Source organism: Manis javanica, chromosome 1 (genome assembly GCF_040802235.1).
Source record: "Manis javanica isolate MJ-LG chromosome 1, MJ_LKY, whole genome shotgun sequence".
Classification (NCBI taxonomy): Eukaryota; Metazoa; Chordata; class Mammalia; order Pholidota; family Manidae; genus Manis; species Manis javanica.
Window position 1 is genome coordinate 42,065,420 of NC_133156.1, and position 18,775 is coordinate 42,084,194.

An 18,775-nucleotide genomic window follows, 5' to 3' on the forward strand; every position below is an offset into this window, starting at 1 on the left:
AATGAAACTGGATTATTGTTTAACCCCATACACAACAGTAAACTCGAAATGGATCAAAGACCTGAGTGTAAGTCATAACACTATAAAACTCTCAGAAGACAACATAGGCAAAAATCTTCTGAATATTAACATGAGCAACTTCTTCCTGAATGCTTCTCCTCAAGCAAGGAAAACAAAAGCAAAAATGAACACATGGGACTACATCAAACTAAAAACCTTCTGTATGGCAAAGGACACCATCAATGAACAAAAAGGCACCCTACAGTGTGGGAGAATATATTTGTAAACAACGTATCTGACAAGAGGTTAACATCTAAAATATATAAAGAACTCACATGCCTCAACACCCAAAAAGCAAATAACCTGATTAAAAAATGGGCAAAGGATATGAAGAGACAATTCTCCAAAGAAGAAATTCAGATGGCTCACAGACACATGAAAAGATGCTCCACATCACTAATCATCAGTGAAATGCAAATTAAAACCACAATGAGTTATCACCTCACACCGGTAAGGATGGCCAGCATTGAAAAGACTAAGAACAACAAATGCTGGTGAGGATGTGGAGAAAGGGTATCCCTCCTACACTGCTGGTGGGAGTGTAAGCTAGTACAATCATTGTGGAAAGCAACATGGAGGTTCTTCAAGAAACTAAAAATGGAAATACCATTTGATCAGGGAATCCCACTCCTTGGAATTTACCCAAAGAATACAAGTTTTCAGATTCAAAAAGACATATGCACCCCTATGTTTATTGCAGCACTATTTACAATAGCCAAGAAATGGAAGCAACCTAAGTGTCCATCAGTAGATGAATGGATAAAGAAGAGGTGCTACATATACACAATGGAATACTATTCAGCCATAAGAAAGAAAGAAATCCTACCATTTGCAACAACATGGATGGAGCTGGAGGATATTATACTCACTGAAATAAGCCAGGCTGAGAAAGACAAGTGCCAAATGATTTCCCTCATCTGTGGAGTATAACAAGGAAGCAAAAATGAAGGAACAAAACAGCAGCAGACTCACAGACTCCAAGAAGGGACTAGCAGTTACCAAAGGGGAGGGCTGTAGGAGGGCAGGTTGGGAGGGAGGGAGATGGGGATTGAGGGGTATTATGTTTAGTACACATGCTGTGAGGGGTCACAGGGAAAACAGTGTAGCACAGAAAAGGCCAATAGTGAATACTACAGTGATGGACTGTGACTGCATTGGTGTATGGGTGGGAACTTGAAAATATGGGTAAATGTAGTAACCACATTGTTTTTTCATGTGAAACCTTTGTAAGAGTGTATATCAATAGTACCTTAATAAAAAATTAAAAAAAAAAAAGGCTTGGAAGTGGTGTCAGAGGGTTGCTTAATCAGTTTTTATAGAAAGCAATAATGTATCAATACAGTCATGCTTCTCTTTGCTATAGCACTTTGGCTGGTAGCTTTCTGCAGGTTTTGGGCTTCAAGAATCTTCTAGTTTCAATTTCCCAGGGAGCTATCTAAGTCCTGATGTCAAGGGGATCAGCTTTGAATTCTAGTTTCTGTACTGATTAGCTGTGTGACTTTGGGTGAATTCCATAGCCTAACTAAGTCTCAGTTTCTCATCTTTAAAATGAAATTACATTGTATGAAGGTTTATTTTAAGATTAAGATATTTAAGAAGCCTACCATCATGTTTGATGCACAATTAGGTGTGTAACTAAAGGTAACCATTGCTATGATACAACTTTAAACTTCAACTAGTAGAGAAGATAAAAATTCACTGGTTCATATAGGCAGGTAAAGCTAATTCTTTATATGTTCCATTACCCTTGCAATGGGTGCTGTAGCTAAATCTGTTCCACCCATTGAAACAATGGTAGAGGCTGTCCCCTGTTCCAGATGAGGGCCCCATCACTATAAGACGGCCCTGTTGTTTCCCCTCCTCTTGCCAAGGACTGGGTCAGGGCTGGGAGTATCTAAGTCAAGGGAGCCAGTGAAAAGAAAAGAGAGGTTTGTCGGAGGCTTTTGGATAAAAAGAAAAGGTCCCTGTCTCTGCTTTGGATATAAAAGAGGAAACAAGGAGCCTTCTTGCTGCAGGTGGCCCAGAACACAATACTCCTGAGAAGATTCTGGCTCGCTGGCTCGCTCTCTTCCTCTCTCTCTCTCTCTCTCTCTCTCTCTCTCTCTCTTTCCCCGTGCCTCTATGCATGCATGTTAAAGGTGGGTAGAAAATCAGAAAGGCCCCATTAATAAAATTCAAAATAATAATTTTCAATCATTTCAGATAAAATGCAATCTAGAATAATGGTAAGGTGATGCATAAGGTATATATGTGTATTTTTCCAAAATCAATAATCCTGGAAAAAACTTTAATGTCATTCTACTACAACAAGTTTAATAAAAATGCCCTCCATTTACTTAAGTCACTTGTTTTGTCAAATGCCTTTCACATCTTTTATCTCATTGTCTTATATAACATCAGAATAAACGTGAAGGATCAGGCAAACAGTTCCTCATCTCATGGGTAACAAAACTAAGGCCCAGAGAAATTATTTCCCAAAGTTGAAGAACTTTTCAGAGGCTGAGCTAGGCTGAATGCCCTGGCTTCTTAAATGCAAATTGGACTCTGTGGCTGGTTTTGCCAATAATAGAACTGAGGAGAGATATTTTAAAACAGATTCACATGCCATCTGTGATTAAATCGTGCAGCTAAGAGAGAGAAATCTAGATATACATTCCAGCTTTAGTGTTAGTTCCAGCTCTACCACTAATCAGCTTATGTGACCCTAAGCAGGTCATTCACATTTCTGGGTTTCAGTTTCTGCATATAAAAATGAGACATCGTGAGAAAAAAATGTGTAATGTAGGGTGATAATGTTAAGTGTACTTATTGTGGTGATTATTTTGCAATATATAGAAATATTGAATTGGTACATACAACACCTGCAACTAATATAATGTTATGTCAGTTATATCTCTATTTAAAAAAGACAACTAAGGAACTTACAAGTGTAAACACACAACTACAAGAACAGGAAGTGTTGTTTTTCTTTTTTAAAAAGGAGAGAGTTTTTTGAGGTGAGTTTTCCTAGCCTTAAGACTGTGGAATATGCAGTGTGAACTGACCAGCTGGTCCCAGAGTCAACTGCAGAATGCCCAGTCTAGTTCTCAAGGCAGCAACCACTATTCATTCTGCCTTTATATATGTGTATTTTTCCAAAATCAATAATCCTGGAAAAAAGTTTAATGTCATTCTACTAAAACAATTTTAATAAAAATGCCCTCCATTTATTTAAGTCACTTGTTTGGTCAAATGCCTTTCACATTTGAGGTTTGGGACTAAGAGTGCAACTTGTTTGTGTTCCCTGGGCTGGGTCCTTGCTATTCAGTGTGGTCCGGGGCTCAGAAGCTTTGGTACCACCAAGAAGTTTCTTACAAATGCAGAATCTCAAGCTTCGCCCTAGGCTTACAGAGTAAGAACTTTATTCTGTATGCACTTTAACAAGCGTAGATTTTATGTGCATTAAAGATTGAGAAGCACTGGGTTCATCTCTTACATCCCTTAAAATTCTAAAACTCATCCACGGAGGCAGAAGATTTCTCTCAAAATGGGGGGGGGGTGAGGTTCTAAGCCTTACCTCTGTTGATCCCCCATTTCTCACCTGATGACCCCCCCTGCAACTGTGCCTGTCTTAGGTTGTTCCTCCCATGGGGAATCTTACCCGTCTCTGGCTAACCAGTCATCTTCCAGGGCCATACAGGGAAATGTAAAGTTGGTAAGTGAGAGAGAAGCAATATCGTTTGAAAAGGTGAGTTTTTTACTTCTTTGCAGATTTATGCCCTGTGGCTTCTATGCCCAGCATTTGTCTTGAAGTATCTTTACCACTTGGAAGAATTATGATACTCGGTAATTTTTGATAGGAGGCATGAATTACTAAAGGGCTGTAATTAGGAAGGAAGAAGAAAATCTATAGAAGTAGCAGACGGAAGAAAACATGGGAAGACTGATTATTTCTTTGACATAACTTCTTGTGTTATGCTTCAGAAGATTGAAGACTGTTGAGAATTAAGCTTGGGGTTGATTAATGATTGTGCATTGAGTCCCCTATACAGAATTTTATTGTTGTTAACAACCATTTGATCAATAGATCTGAGAGATTACCTCTCAAAAAAAAAATTCTAAAACTCAATGACTGTAGGATTAAAAAAAAAAAATTTCCAAGAACCTTGGGTAGCTCTCCAAGTCTGCTAAACCAAGACTTTTATCCTCTATATAGTAAAGGAGTGGAGGAGCTAAACGGTAGTTTTTTTTCATATTACCCTATCACATGTTGAATTAATCACAACCAAGGTACCTACTCAGCTCTCAGAGGAAGACTGAGCAGAAGAAGGAATACTGAAATCCACCTCAGCCAGGGATCCCTTGTAGAGCTGCAGTCTGATGGCTTCTGTCCATTTAGCCAATTACACAGTGAATTGCCCCAGTGAGAGTTTGCCAAATGCACCATCCACTCTGACAACCCAACTCTTGTTAGGAAAACTGCTGTGAATCTGACACAGCCTTGTCAAACATCTCTCTGTTCCATTCAGTTCCAATGAACCTTGGCTCTGAGATCTACAGATGATGGCAGACAGCGAAAATGACTAAACTTTATGAAACACAAGCTGGAGTTTGAGTAAGGAAACTCAAACTTTACCTGAACTTCTGAGGCTTTACCTGAACAAGTGTCTAAAGGTAGTATCTCCCTCCATTGAAACTGAGTACCATTTCATTTGTACTATTCATTCTGATTATCTGTACAATTTAAAAGAATATTACAGTGGATAATTACATCAGACTGAGAGAGTGCTTCTGAATTTAGGAACAAATCTTAGGAAATAGGAAAAATCAGAGTTCTACCCTTGTTATGGTTAACATTTCTTAACTAATGCTTACTACCTGCCAAGTACTTTCCATGTACTTTCCCCTGCAATCATTAAAACTATCTTTTGAGGATAGAACTGTAAGCCCATCTTACAAATGAGGAAATTGAGGCTCAGAGAACTTTTTCAGGCTCATGTAGCTAATAACTCCAACTCAGGGCTGTCCCAAATTCAAAATCAACTAGGTTTGATCAGGTGAAGTCTGTCTAACCTCTTGTCTAGGAGCAATAATTTGATAGAATGCTTGCTGAATAATCAACACATTTGTGGCATTCATTCCAAATCTATGTCCCCTGTGAAAAAAGTTCAATGTCATCCTGTGGTTGGCTACAGTGACAGCAGCAAAGAGCAGCTGAAAGACTCTCCTAGGAATGCAGCCCATGTCTTTGGCTTTCAGGGGTTCAATATTCTCAACTGCTGAGCCAAACAACCCCTGATCCTGGATGAGGGCATTTGAAATGCTCTGTAAAATAGTATTCACTGTTGAGGTGTCCTTGAAACCAATCCAGCTTCCAGAAATTTTCTGCAGAGGAAGCTAGCAGCAGTATTGAGAGGTGAAGAGACAGCTTGTTTACTGCTGAGGGAGATCTCAAAATTATGTCAGGGTCCACTTTTGCGACATCTCCCTAGGTGCCCCTTTGCCAAAATTAAACAAGCATCAAGCAATCCTGCAAACCTCTTCTTAGCAGAGGACATAAAAATTAGGAGCACAAGGCTTGCTGGAGGTACTGTACTTTTTTATAAAATAATTATATATTAATAAAAAGATGGTTAGCAAAAATTTAATGCCAATGTTTAATTCCCAAAGCTGCCCATGGAATACACAGTTTTCTTTCTTTATATTTTTTAACAGTTCATAATCTTTCCAGAGTTCTCTTAGTAATAACTGTTTAATGATACTAGGACTGTTACAACATTTTGTAAAATTTGAGATTTTTCTCAACTACAAAATATACCATCAGTTTACTGACAGATATTTATAAAGGGGAAAAGGAAAGAAATTAAATGTTGTAGTATAGATAAGTATTGCACAAACTTCAGAAGCTTTAAAAGGTGAATCTTTACCTTAAAATTGAAAACAATTGCAAGTTTTCCCTTCAAGACTATGTTAATAATCCACTACAAAGTGGGTTTGACTTGAGTACTGTTAATAGTGTTGTTTCAAATCCTACAAGGGTATTGAGCACCTGGAAGAGGCATTATTATTGGCATTGCTACAATTACTACCACGTATTTAAAAAAAAATCACGAAATGTCACATATAAACTTTTTCTGTGGTTCATTAACGTTTGTTTAGTGGCAACCTGTGCATTCTGACAGAATGAATATGCTTTGAAAACTGAACTCCTTGGTTGTGTTCTCATCCTAGGGAAAACCTAACTAAAAGGGAAAGAGTCATAGTAAGTCTCTGCGTCCTTGCAGGACAGGAGACGACCAGATTCACTGACTCAGAAAAGACTAACAGAGCCTGACCATACTGTGGAGAGGAACATGGCAGGAAGAGTGAGGGGCCTTTGATCCTGACAATGTGTTTCTTCAGTGACTTCCTAGGTGTCTGTTCCATTTACTCCTCAATAAAATGGGGATTATATTTACCCTGTATGTATCTGGGGATTTTTGAGATAATTAAATGAGCTATCACAGGAAGCACATTGAAAAAATATAAATACACACCTGGGTACAATATTATAATCTAGTGGCCCTACCTGCTCGGTGATTTACTACTTGCTATTTAATTTACATTGTAATTTATCCAACATAACAAGTATACCTTTTTAGATATGTAATTTTTATAGAAGTTGGATCCATAGTACTTTTAGATGTTCCTAACCCAGGAAACCGTTTTATAACTTTTCTCTCTGTAGATTTTTTTTCACATTTTTCCAAAAGGAAACTTGTTAAAGTAAATGGTTTATAACTCCAGAGTATGATATATGCGCTGTGCAAGTGTTTGTAAATTTTTAACTAATAGTAATTACTTGTAGTAGAAATAAATGATAGTGGGCTTAATTGAAAGGAAGCATAGTCCTAATGAATATCAGGCAGGAAGGCTCAGTTAACATTCTAAAACATTTGATATTTAAGGTGGATAAGATTTTGGAGCCCACATCCTTACTTAAAAGATAGGGTGACTTCTGTGATATTACACATATGATTTAAGTGTCAAGAGTTGAAATTTGAATCCTGAGTCTCCTGAGTTTCACTTTACTGCACTGAGTTAAAAATTAATTTTTTTATGGGTTACTATGTCTGCAGGGAGCCATGAACAGTGTTACTATAGATACCTCCAAGATTGGAAAACATATTTGAGGTCTTTGTGTAACTGTGTCACTGGAATCTTGAATCTCTAGTGATAGCATTGACAAGAAAGCTGGATGGCGTGGGTTTGACTCTGCTCTCCCAGGGTAGAACATTCACTGTTCAGTCCAGACCATCTCCTCCCTCCCTTCCTGTCTGCCTGCCTGCCTGCCAGCAATAATAATAGAATAGAATAGAAGCAATATTTTTTCCTGGCAGCAATAATTGATATAATATAAGCAATAAGTATTAGAAATGAGCATGTGCTATTTATATGTAATTATCTTGAGTTATTCTGGTTCACTGACATATGAAAGCTTGGGAAAAATAGGAATTGTGGTTGTGGCTGGTCCTTACCTGTAAGGGTGTGGTAGGTATGGGGAGTGTGTGTATGTGTGTGTGTGAGAGAGAGGGGCTGTAATAAAAGGGTTACAAGATCATACTGGCAAATCATGTGGGAATATGTATACATACAGTCACCTACTTTCTTTAATTTTAAAAGTAATATATACTCATTGTAACGGTTCAAACACTATAGAAAGATAAAGTGAAAAATAGAAACATTGGTACTATCTCATCCTACTCCCCAAATGTAACCACTGGGAAAACATTTAAAAAATGTAATAATGCAATCATGCTTGTTTTACCCCTGAAAAAATATGAAGTTGACCATTATTTTGCACAACAATAAAACATTACTCAGTATGGGTTAAACGTAAACCATGAAATGATGAATTAAGTATAAACAGAAAAAGAAACTTCCAGAAAATTTCTGAAGACCAAATACCTAACCTAGAGTTTCAACAGCAATTTTTACCCATTCTAACCCAGAAATAATGTAAGTACAAATAGACAATATAAAAACCAAAAACTTGTTATAGCATGAATGAGAGCTTGAATAAAATATCTGCAAAACATATGCTAATAAATGGTCAATATATTTATTATACTTCAAACTCTTGAAACTGAAAACAAACAAAAGAAATGGATAAGAATAACGGGCTTATTCACACAATCTAATTCAAACAGCACACAAATATATGAAAAGTAACTCGATTGTTTAAGAAATGTGAGAAGTACAAGTTAAAATAAGGTCATGTCCCTTATAAATTGTGAAGAGCAATCAATAATCAATGTTGCTGAAGGGAAAGGGGGGAGGATTTGTTCATATAGAAGCTTAAAGAGATATAATAGACGTATGGAGAGAATTATTATAAAACATTGTTGGTGTTTCTTTTTCAGGAAATTGAGTGATTCAGATGGGTTTTACTTCTTATATACTAACTATTATGTCAATGAAAATAACCCTATGCTTTAAAAATGAAACTAGAAAGAAGACAAAAATAATATGTTCATTGTGGAAAGAGGTGTAGCTGATGAGAATGGTAAGAGAGAAAACTAGAAAATAAGCATGTTTACAAGGTCAGATACGTTATTCTTTTCTGGATTCTGGATTTTTTGCCTTGTTTTATTCAGTCTATGTTTATTAAAATGTTTATACATGACTTCTGCCTTTTATGTATTTTTTCCCCTTTAAAATAATTAGATCTTTGTTTATCTAGAATTTAATGTGGATGAAGGGGTGAGTTAAATTTATGGTATTAAATTGAACTACATATAAGTCATCCAGTTGCTCACTGCTGTTTATCAAATAATTCACATGTTCCGAAGATATGAAATGATATTTTTTATTAAGAACTTAATTTTATTATGTTTCTATGTCAATTTGTATTTTCTTTATTTAGAAAGCACTGATTTAGTACTATACTGAATTAATTACTGTTGTTTTATAATTGCCTTAAATTTCTGGTAGAGCTATTCTTTACTTAATCATTTTTCATTTTCCTGAATATACATATTTTTTCTTTCAAATAAACTTGAGAATTACATGTCGAATTTCTAAAACAAACCACCAAAGAAACCAAACCTAAAATGAAGTTCATTGGTCACCCAATGAGACATACTAAAGTCAAAATAACATACAAATACAATATAAAAATGTTTTCTTTTTTTTAAGAAATAAGGTACTTTTAAAGAAAAACAAGTTTTATTTCATTAAAAATTTGTTATTGGTATAAGGGCTCTTTTTTTCCCTTCCATTATACTTTTTATTATTGCTTATATACTCTTTACGTAGAAAGGCTATAGGAAGTTCCCTAACTTCTCATACTGGGAAAATTGTCTGAGAGTAATTCTCTTACACTTTGCTTGCATAAGTTTTTTCTTTTTTTTTCTAAGAGTGAAATTATCTTTCCTCCTTTTCCAACATTCCTTATTTTTTCTATTGTAATTTCACTGGCTAATAATTTTAAAAGTTGCATATAGTGGTGATGTTGAGCATACATTTATTGTTTCTGCCTTTGCTGTTCTACAAGAACTAAGTGATGGGTAGCTTTTGGTTAGATAAAGGAAAAATACAGAAACCCGTAGCAAGGAAGTAAGTGTCACTTCCCAATTTCCTAGGGGATTTTAAATTTATAAGAAAGAATAAATATTTATTGACCTTAATTAGTTACTTCCTTTTGCTTCTTTTAGGTAATTTGTTGTTTGTTTTCCAACTTCTTAAATTTTACATTTAATTCACTTTTTAAAATACCTGCTAGAAATGTGTTTGAAGTTACAACTTTCCCAATGTTAATTATTTTAACTATATTCCTTGGGATTAATTATGTAGTATTTTAAATTGCTATTATTTTCTTCAAGTTAATTTTTATTGTATGTTTGACACAGGCATTGCATAAAAATAAGTTTATACAACTAATAAACTATTAAATATACTACTTAGGTAATGTTTCTGTAATTTTAATTTACTATTGCTATTTGGATGTTATTTCAATTTTAATTTTATGAGTTTTATGTGAATTATTGATCAATGATTAGATCTTTATTTTGGATTATAATTATAAAATATATCTCAGTCTTAATATTTTTACTTTCAATTCCTTATGCAGGAATAATATTCAATCCTCAATTTTCTTCAGATTTATATTTGCTTCAGTTTTTTTTTTGCCTGTGCCTTTACTTCAAATCTTGTCCACTAGAAGTAACTCTAATAAATAGCATTTTGTTAGGTTTAGTTGCTTGATTCAATATGAGAATCTTATTCTTTTCATTGCTGAGTTGATACCTGCTCTAGTTATGAAAGTTCAAATACCTTTGGTCTTAATTCTATCATCTTAGCTTCTGCTCTAAATTTGCTTTAAATTGTCCTCATCCTTATTTCTGATGTGTAGCTTTAGTTACATTATCTGTATTTCTTATCTAAGGTTTTTATAGATGAATTTTGTTTACCATACTTTCTTCACTTTCATGCTTTAGTGTATACTACAAACATCTTGAGAGAGAAAAATGTAGATTCCTTAGCTTTCCCACTATAGATTTTGATTTATAATATCTCAGGTAGAAGCTACTTTTTTAGCAAGCATCCCAGATGAGCCTCATGCAGGCAGTCTATGGTAGTTCCCTTGAGAATGCTGTCATAGTCATCTATGTTAGTTTTAAACATATCCTTAATCTTCAACTTCTTGGTTTGTAAACTCTAAAAATAAATACTTATGTATTGAGTCCTTGCTATGAATTAGAAAACAAACACTTTCTCCCTCTTCAACATCACCCATCCTGAATAATTCTTTTTATATATTTTCAGTATCTAGTTTTTAAAAATTATTTCAGTTATCTTTAATTCTGTAACTTTAATTTCTGGAGTTGTATAGCTTCTAGTTCTAAATGTTAGCATGCTCACTTTTCCTATTCTAAAGTGCCTTACTTTGAGTCCTTTTAATTGGGGGATAGATTTTTTAAAAAATTAAGCTATTATTTTTTTAAAATAAGGACTCATGGACACTAGGTTCCCTAAGACTTTGCATATTGAAGATAGATTGTCTTTATTTTGCCCCTGTATATGAATAATAATATTCTGAGGTTATATTTTTTTCCCTTTAGGATCCTGTAACATCTTTCCGTTGTTTTATAGAATTTAATTGCCATGAAATAGTTTGAGACCAATTATTTGTATTCCTTCTAGGTCATTTACTTTTTTTGGCTGGAAGTTTCATAATTTCAGAAGGACATAATAAGGTGGCAATGAGATTATATAACTTTTGTCTTGGAATCCAGTATATCTTTTTGGCCTACTGATTATTTCATTACAGGTATGTATAAATATATAATGTATAGTATAGTAGCTAAGAGTGTAACTCTAGTCATATTTTCTGTTTAACCATTTCTTGTTAATTATGCTCTCTGGGTCTGAATTCATAATCCGCAAAATTATAATTATTACAACATAGGGTAATAATAAGGACTTACATGACATAATATATATAAAGTGTTTAAGCACATGGAAAGCATTCAAGAAGTATGTATTATTCATTGTTATAATTAGTTATTGACGTTAGATTTAAATATTTTTCCTATTCCATTTTTTCCCATTCCATACTTCACTAACAGCATGGTTCTGCATATGTAATCTACTGTACTTGTCTTGTATATTTATTATGTTTTCTTTAAGTGGTTTTATATTTACATTTCCTCCGCACTTGGTGTGATTTTCTACACCCTGAATTTGTGGTACTTCCTTGATTTGCCATCCTTAGTCTCTCATACTGTTTTAGATTCAGTTATTCTATAAAGATTGCTTTGCTTTCATTATTGCCTTTTTAATTGCCTCTTGGCCTCTCAATTATCATCTCATCCTTGATCTTTTGTTTCATATTCTCTTTCAATTTTTGGTGAGAAAAAAACTTTTGTTACAGAAAATGTTAATTTATCCTGAATATTTCTGTTTTTTTTTTCCCAGTAAGAGGCAATATCTGTCTTTTGCTTTCTGAGTTCCTCTCTACCATTTGAAAGAGGCAGAATAATTTGGTAATTTTCCTGCACTGTTGCCATGATGTTTGTTTAGACGCTTCATTTTGATGTAGACCTTTCTATAGGGTTTCCCCATTAGCTCAAACAGAGCCAGGGCAGCTTTCTTTGGATTCTTCTTGCACTAACACTGGCCTCACTTAGGCATTTCTGCATAGGGAGTATCATCAACTCTTTAAGCCACCAACTGAAAAATTTAGTGCACCAAAGAGGCAAATTTTCTTTAATGTAGCTTCATAATGTATTCTCCTGAATTTTTAGAGCTCCAGTTTGATTTGGATATTGATTATCTTTGTTTTGTTGTTTTCTTTCGCTTATTTTATTCTCCATGGCTTTTGGATGAAAAGGAGAAAAACTGCACTTGAATTTTTGAATTCTTTTATGTCCACTTCCAAAACATGTTTCACAGCTGGACATCAGTTTTCTGTTTCTTTGTCACTTTAAGGTCTGGCTGATGTGTGTGTGTGTGTGTGCGCGCGCACATGTGTGGCCATGCTCTCATATGGTGTTAGTAGATACATAAACTATAGCAGAACTGTTCTAAGGGACAACTTGGCAATATGTATGACCAATTAAAGGTGCATACTTTTTGACCCAGAAATTTCATTTTAAGAAATACATTGCGAATAAATGCTATGCAAGCATGGTAGCAATGGAATGCTTATTTTAGAGTTGTTTATGATGGAAAACCACTTAAAAACAATCAAATATCTAACAATAGGTACTTGTTACATAAATCATGTTACCTACATTCAATAAAATATATGGTAGTCATTAGAAATGATGTATACTTCTACCTACAGATGCTCCATGTGAAATAGCATATCCAACAGCACAGAATGTTTATTTATATAAATGTGTGTCACTAAAGGGTTAATAAAAGGCAGTTTGAGCAGTGATCATACCTGGGTTTGGGGTGCAGGTGATTTTCACTGCTTTTGTGCATTTGTAAAAGAATGATTATGACTTAGTTTTATCATCAGCAAAACAGTAATAGAGCTAAGAAAAGAAACACTGAGTAAGATTCCCACTTCCTGCTATAATCTTCAGAATAACAACAACTCTTAATTGCGTACTCTTTGGTACTATATAAAGCCCTAAACATAATATCTCATTTAATCCTCTCAGTGGTGCCCTGAGGCAGAAATTAGTATTTCAGTTTTCAGTTGAGGAACTTGAAGGATAGAAAGGTTAAACATGCCTAATATCACATAGCTCATAAAGGAGGAGGACTGAGTGGAAGCCATTACAGTCTGATTCTAAAAGCCACCATCCAGCCAGTACATCTGAGAATTGTCACATATATCTTGATGCTTTTACAGGTTACAGGTTTAATCGCTCATTATTTCAACTTTTGAATACCAGTCCTTATTTCATATGCTAAATGGACATAAGAAAGGCATACACAACAAAGAAAAGTATAAAAACAGAAGACATTAAGGTTCATATTTCAATGTAAGTCACTGAACATTCTCCTTAACATAATGAAACAGAGAAAGCATGCTAGACAGATGAGGGTCCAAATCATGGCATCAGGGAGTATCATCAACTCTTTCAAGCCACCAGCTGAAAAATTTAATGCACCAAAGAGGCAAATATCCTTCAAAATAGCCTTATAATCTGACTATTTTCCTGAATTTTCATGTAACTTTACCCAGTCATTAGACCTGCCATATTCTTTGATGTTGGCTTTGAAAAATACATCATTCTTTAACCATTTTCATCATAAACCCAAATTCCAACTATCAGATGTATTTTCTTCTAAATGATCAGCATTCTACCCAGACTACTATCCAAACAAACCAGTAGCTAGAATTAAAAACAAGAACAGAAGCAACAACACAAATGACCAAGCCTGAGAGAACAGGCTGGATGTTTAGGGGATTAGAACTAAAATAATGATGAATAGTTCCAAACATTGCTCCTCCTGGAAGTTACCTAAAACCATTTATCAAGACTCTGCTACTACAGAGAACCCCAAGTAAAGAATTTTAAAAGCAATTTAAAATACCAAAACAAAGTATCAGTGTAGTAGGTTAACCATGCCAGTCTCCCACCCCAAAGGCAATAACATCGAGGAATCAATTAATGATTTGGCCTGAGAGCAATAAAATTAAGGAAGAATACGATACTTAGAAAATAACAATAGCTCATCTGGCATCAAGTCCTCATAGGAAAGATTTATAAGCTTTCAATAGCTTTCACTGCCTCACTAAGAAGCAGAAATGTAAAACAACTGGAGTGGGACAAACAGTGGATGACAAGGAGGAATGGTGACGGTTCTCCCCCTCCTCCTCCAGTGTGGGGGACAGTATGAGTGATGATTTGCCAATTTAGAATTGCAAATACATGAGGATTCAGAAACAAAATTTTAAATATTAGCCAAAATAAGCTTTTTTTTTTTTTAGTTCATTTAAGTCAAGAGTTTTGATAAGGAACAATCTCAATGATGCCTTTTATCTATCATTATAATGTTGCTGGGGCTGCCAAAATAATACTTATTGTAAAATGAATGACAATAAAGCAATAAGGACTTGATGCAAACAACATTCTTAGACACATACTAATAATCTAAGATGGAAAATACAGGTTCCTGAATTCTGAGCCAACCAATAGAAAGAATGTATAATTCTCCACCTTTTCCACTAACCAAATGAAACACAACAAGAAAACTAAGAAATGCCAGTTTTCTTTCTCTAGCACAATAATGACTGAGTGGAACACAGTCCACTTAGGTTCATCAGAGATGTATTAAAAAAGACAAATTCAGGGAAACCCCACTAGGGTCTCATAAAAACATTTAACTTATCTCTAAGTCTCTGTGAATACAAGTCCATAGGTCATCTGCAAAGATTGCCGCACATTATTTTAAAGGGGACAGCTAAGCAAATTGGCTCCAACAGAAATACAAATAAATGGATGAAAAACTGGCTATCTAACCGTATACAGAGAGAAATCGTAATTGGTAGTCCGTCTAGTTGGGGAGAGGTTTCCAGTTGGGTCCCACAAGGATCGATATTGGGTCCCATTTTGTTTAATATCTTTATAAAAAATCTGGAAGACAAAGTAGAGAATGTGCTAATTAAATCAACTGATACCACTAGATTAGGACTTGTGGTTCAAGTAAATTGGATATAGATAAATGTTACTTGGTCTTTAGAAAGACTGGTGCTAGCAAAGAATAGGACTTCTACTTCGTTGTATCTTCTCAACCTATCATTTAAAAACTAATTCCAAGCCCTAGAAATTAATGGATTTAAAAAGATCTTATTGGCTTTGCACAACAAAAAATTAAGCACAATGGATAAACACAACACAGAGATGCGCAACACCCATGAATGCAGAATAAAAAAGACTCCCAAGTGGAGATCTTTTTGGTGCAGCTTTATTTGGAAAACTGGTGGTTGTGGGTCCCTCAATATGACCAGAATATAGGAGGCATTTCAGTTTGCAAGAATCAAACTGGTGAAAAGGCAGAATTAATTAAATCCTCAAATATGTATATACTTAGTTATTGGGAGCAAAATAAACAATGAATCAACATAAAGCTTAACATTAAAAAAAAGGAGAGTTGAAAACTTGAAGTCATGAACAAGAAAAGTGGGCAAAATTTAAGAACAAATTCTATAAGGAAACACACATACCCCTAACCACAAATAGAAGAATGTAAGGGATAATAGGAAGGGCTCTCCTGATGCTAGGACAGAGATTACAGTCTTTCAAACTACTCCTGAAGATACTTGGGAAAAAATATCCTGTTGGTTAAGGTTTATTTTAAAAATTTTAGTATTTTACAACTTTATTTGTCACATGGAGACAACTGTGAAAGTGAGCCTACTTGCCAGCCATGGACTCTTGCATGTACCCAGATGGGTTTTTTCAAGTAAAGTCAACTGTATTGAATATATGGACTAATCTGGAATCAGATTCTAAATTTTATATTATTTTTCATTTGCTAGGACAGCAAAGTGTACACTGGGGAAGGATTGGAACACTTACTTCAAGTCTCAAAAATTCAGTTAACTTTGCTAAGCAACTTTGGATATTTCACTTGCTTTAAAAGCCTTTGTTTTTCTATCAGTAAAATGACAGGATGCTCATACAGAGAAGAGACTGGAAAAATGTAGAAGTATGCCATTGAAGCAACAGTGGGCTCCCACCTGGCTAGCTTCCCATTTTCATCCTTCCCTGACCTTAGGACAGAGCACAGTTTAGAAATCACTTTAGATGGTCTGTCATGCTGCTTCTGTCTCTAGAAAACTATCAATGGAAGCTGAAAAAGTCACTCTCTTAGTGACTGATTTTTCCAGAGCATCCAACAATACTTAGTTGATTATATGTGCCTGATCTTTGGGAAAAAAAAAAAGAACTTTAGAATTACAGATGAAAAGAAGCCCAAGAAATACTGTGGCATTATTCATGATGCTGATACAAAAAATAAAGCACTGAGCAATCAAAGCCCTTGTGGATCTTCTCTAACCTCTCATGTTGGATTAAAAAAGAAACCGTGAGAATCTGGAATGTAGATGGTCACCTTCTGTTTTAATCCAATCAAGATGGCTGTAAATTTTCTGGCCTAAATATCGGTAAAGTTTGTAGGTGGTGTGCTATAGATTTTACAGCTATTACTGGTTGAAAAATTATTTCCTTGCTTTGACTCTAGAAATTCCAATGTGAAACATTCATCTGTGTATAGTTATCTCTTTTAGGGATGGGATTGCATCCTACATGCATACAAACATCACCAATAAATCTAGAGACTGTAAATTCTGTTTTAAAAAATAATAATGCTTATCATTTATAATATTTAATACTTTATTAACATTTACCACTGACTGAATGCTTACCATACTGGGGACTATGTTATCTTCTCTATGTATTATCACAAATAATCTTCGTAATAACCCATGAGAGGAATTAACCCTATTTTACAGATGAGGAAACTGAAGGGTCAAAGAGGCTGACTATCTTTTCATCTATTGCCACATAACTAACTATTAAATAGGGGGTTAATATTAAACTTCACTGCCTCTAAATATTTGTTTGGAACCATTGTATTAAATTATAACTTTTAATATCTTGATGTTAGTATGCTGATCAAAGAAACCTTTCATGATAAAGAATTTTAGGGATAGGTCAAACATGTTATATTTCTGGGTGCCTTAATTTCTCATGTTAAAAACCAAGAGTTCGGACTAGAGTAGATCTTTTCTATCTAAGCAATATCAACATTTTGGGCTGGATAACTCCTTTAATGGAGGCTGTCCAATGAACTGCAGGATGTTTAGGGGCATCCCTGGCCTCTACCTACCAGATAGCAATAGCAATCTTCTCTTCCCAGTTTTCACAACTCAAAATATCTATAGACATTGCCAAGGATCCTCGGGGGGTGGGGTGGGGTGGGGGACAAAATCGCCTGTGTTTTGAGATGCACTGTATTAAAAGAACTCTGGTATCTTTTTTGTCTTTTATATTCTATGCTCTGAATGTTGCGTCCAACTTCAAACAAGAAGACAGGCTTTTGCTACTGTAGGGTAGCTGCTTAGCGAACCATGCTCTACCTCCATCTCAGTACATTGAATTTAGAACTATCTGAAGCTCTCTAGGTTCAGTTTGCCATAAAACTGCCACTCTTTGGTCTTAAATTTATCATTTAAGTGCAAATTGGTATGAAAAATAAGGTAGATAAAAGTAAAAAGAGATCAGATGTTATCTTATTAAGTCAGCTTTGCATTAGGCAATTGATTTAGACTCATTTCAAACCACAGTCCTATGAGATAGCTTTATTTATTTATTCATTTTATTTTCTTTACTAAAGCTACTATATCAGGAAAATCATAAAATGAGTTTCAAAAGCATTTTTTCATTTGACAGCCCTAGGGTGCCATAATGCTCGATTGGAATCTATTGGCAGATTGTAATAAATGAAGCCTCGGGCATTGGGAAAAAATTGACAATTTCCTAGACCAAATACTTAAAATTTGCATCATTACAAATATCATCTCCTGGCAAAGGAATGCCTTTGATTAGAAAATAGTCTAAAATCAAATATCAGACCTATGGATATGTGGAAAACATTAATGTATCAGAAGATTTCACTGGCTTTGCTCCAAAGAAAACTCAATGACAGAGATTATTTATGGAGTGCTATCCTTGGAATTAAATTGAAATTGGGAATATTAAAATGTCAATTAAATAATTATTTGTGTAGTTAATAATTCCAGATCATTTAAAAGGTTTTCTGTTTTCCTAATGCCATCACTATGAGCTATTTATCAAATCCAACATTATTCACTGCTTTATAAATACTGTTTATGTCATATATTAAAATAAGACCTTGTTTTGTCTATTTCGAAGAGTCTAAATTTGGACTATGGGAAAATACGTATTACGTACAGAACACATAAATATTGTGTATTAGTGTAGAAAGTTCTTTAAAGTAGCCAGGTGAAGTTATATTTTGAGAGTAAAGAGGGCTGGATCCAATGAAAGTGCTGTCAAAAGCCTCAAAATGGAGCTTCTAAATCTTGGCTGCAAATTAGAATATCATTTGGAGAATTTAAAAAATAATGATGGGCAGGCAGGCATACCCGAATACAATCAAATCAGGATTTCTGGGGAAGGAACCCAGGCTTCATTATTTTTGTAATGCTTTCCCAGTCATTCAATTGTACACCCAAGATTGAGAACCACTGCTTTTAAGAATAAAC

General features: G+C 34.7%; 1 protein-coding gene across 5 annotated transcripts in view; it reads right to left on the reverse strand.

Annotated features, from left to right (window-relative positions):
• The window catches only part of GABRB2 (gamma-aminobutyric acid type A receptor subunit beta2), a 230,401-nt gene that overhangs the window by 23,798 nt on the left and 187,828 nt on the right, over positions 1-18,775 (reverse strand). For 2 of the 5 annotated variants that reach the window (XM_037025181.2, XM_037025180.2), the window contains one exon: positions 15,006-15,119. The exons of the other annotated variants lie outside the window; for them this stretch is intronic. In XM_037025181.2, coding sequence (XP_036881076.1) covers positions 15,006-15,119 — 114 coding nt within the window. The remainder of the gene's footprint in view (positions 1-15,005; positions 15,120-18,775) is intronic. 5 annotated transcript variants of the gene reach the window in all.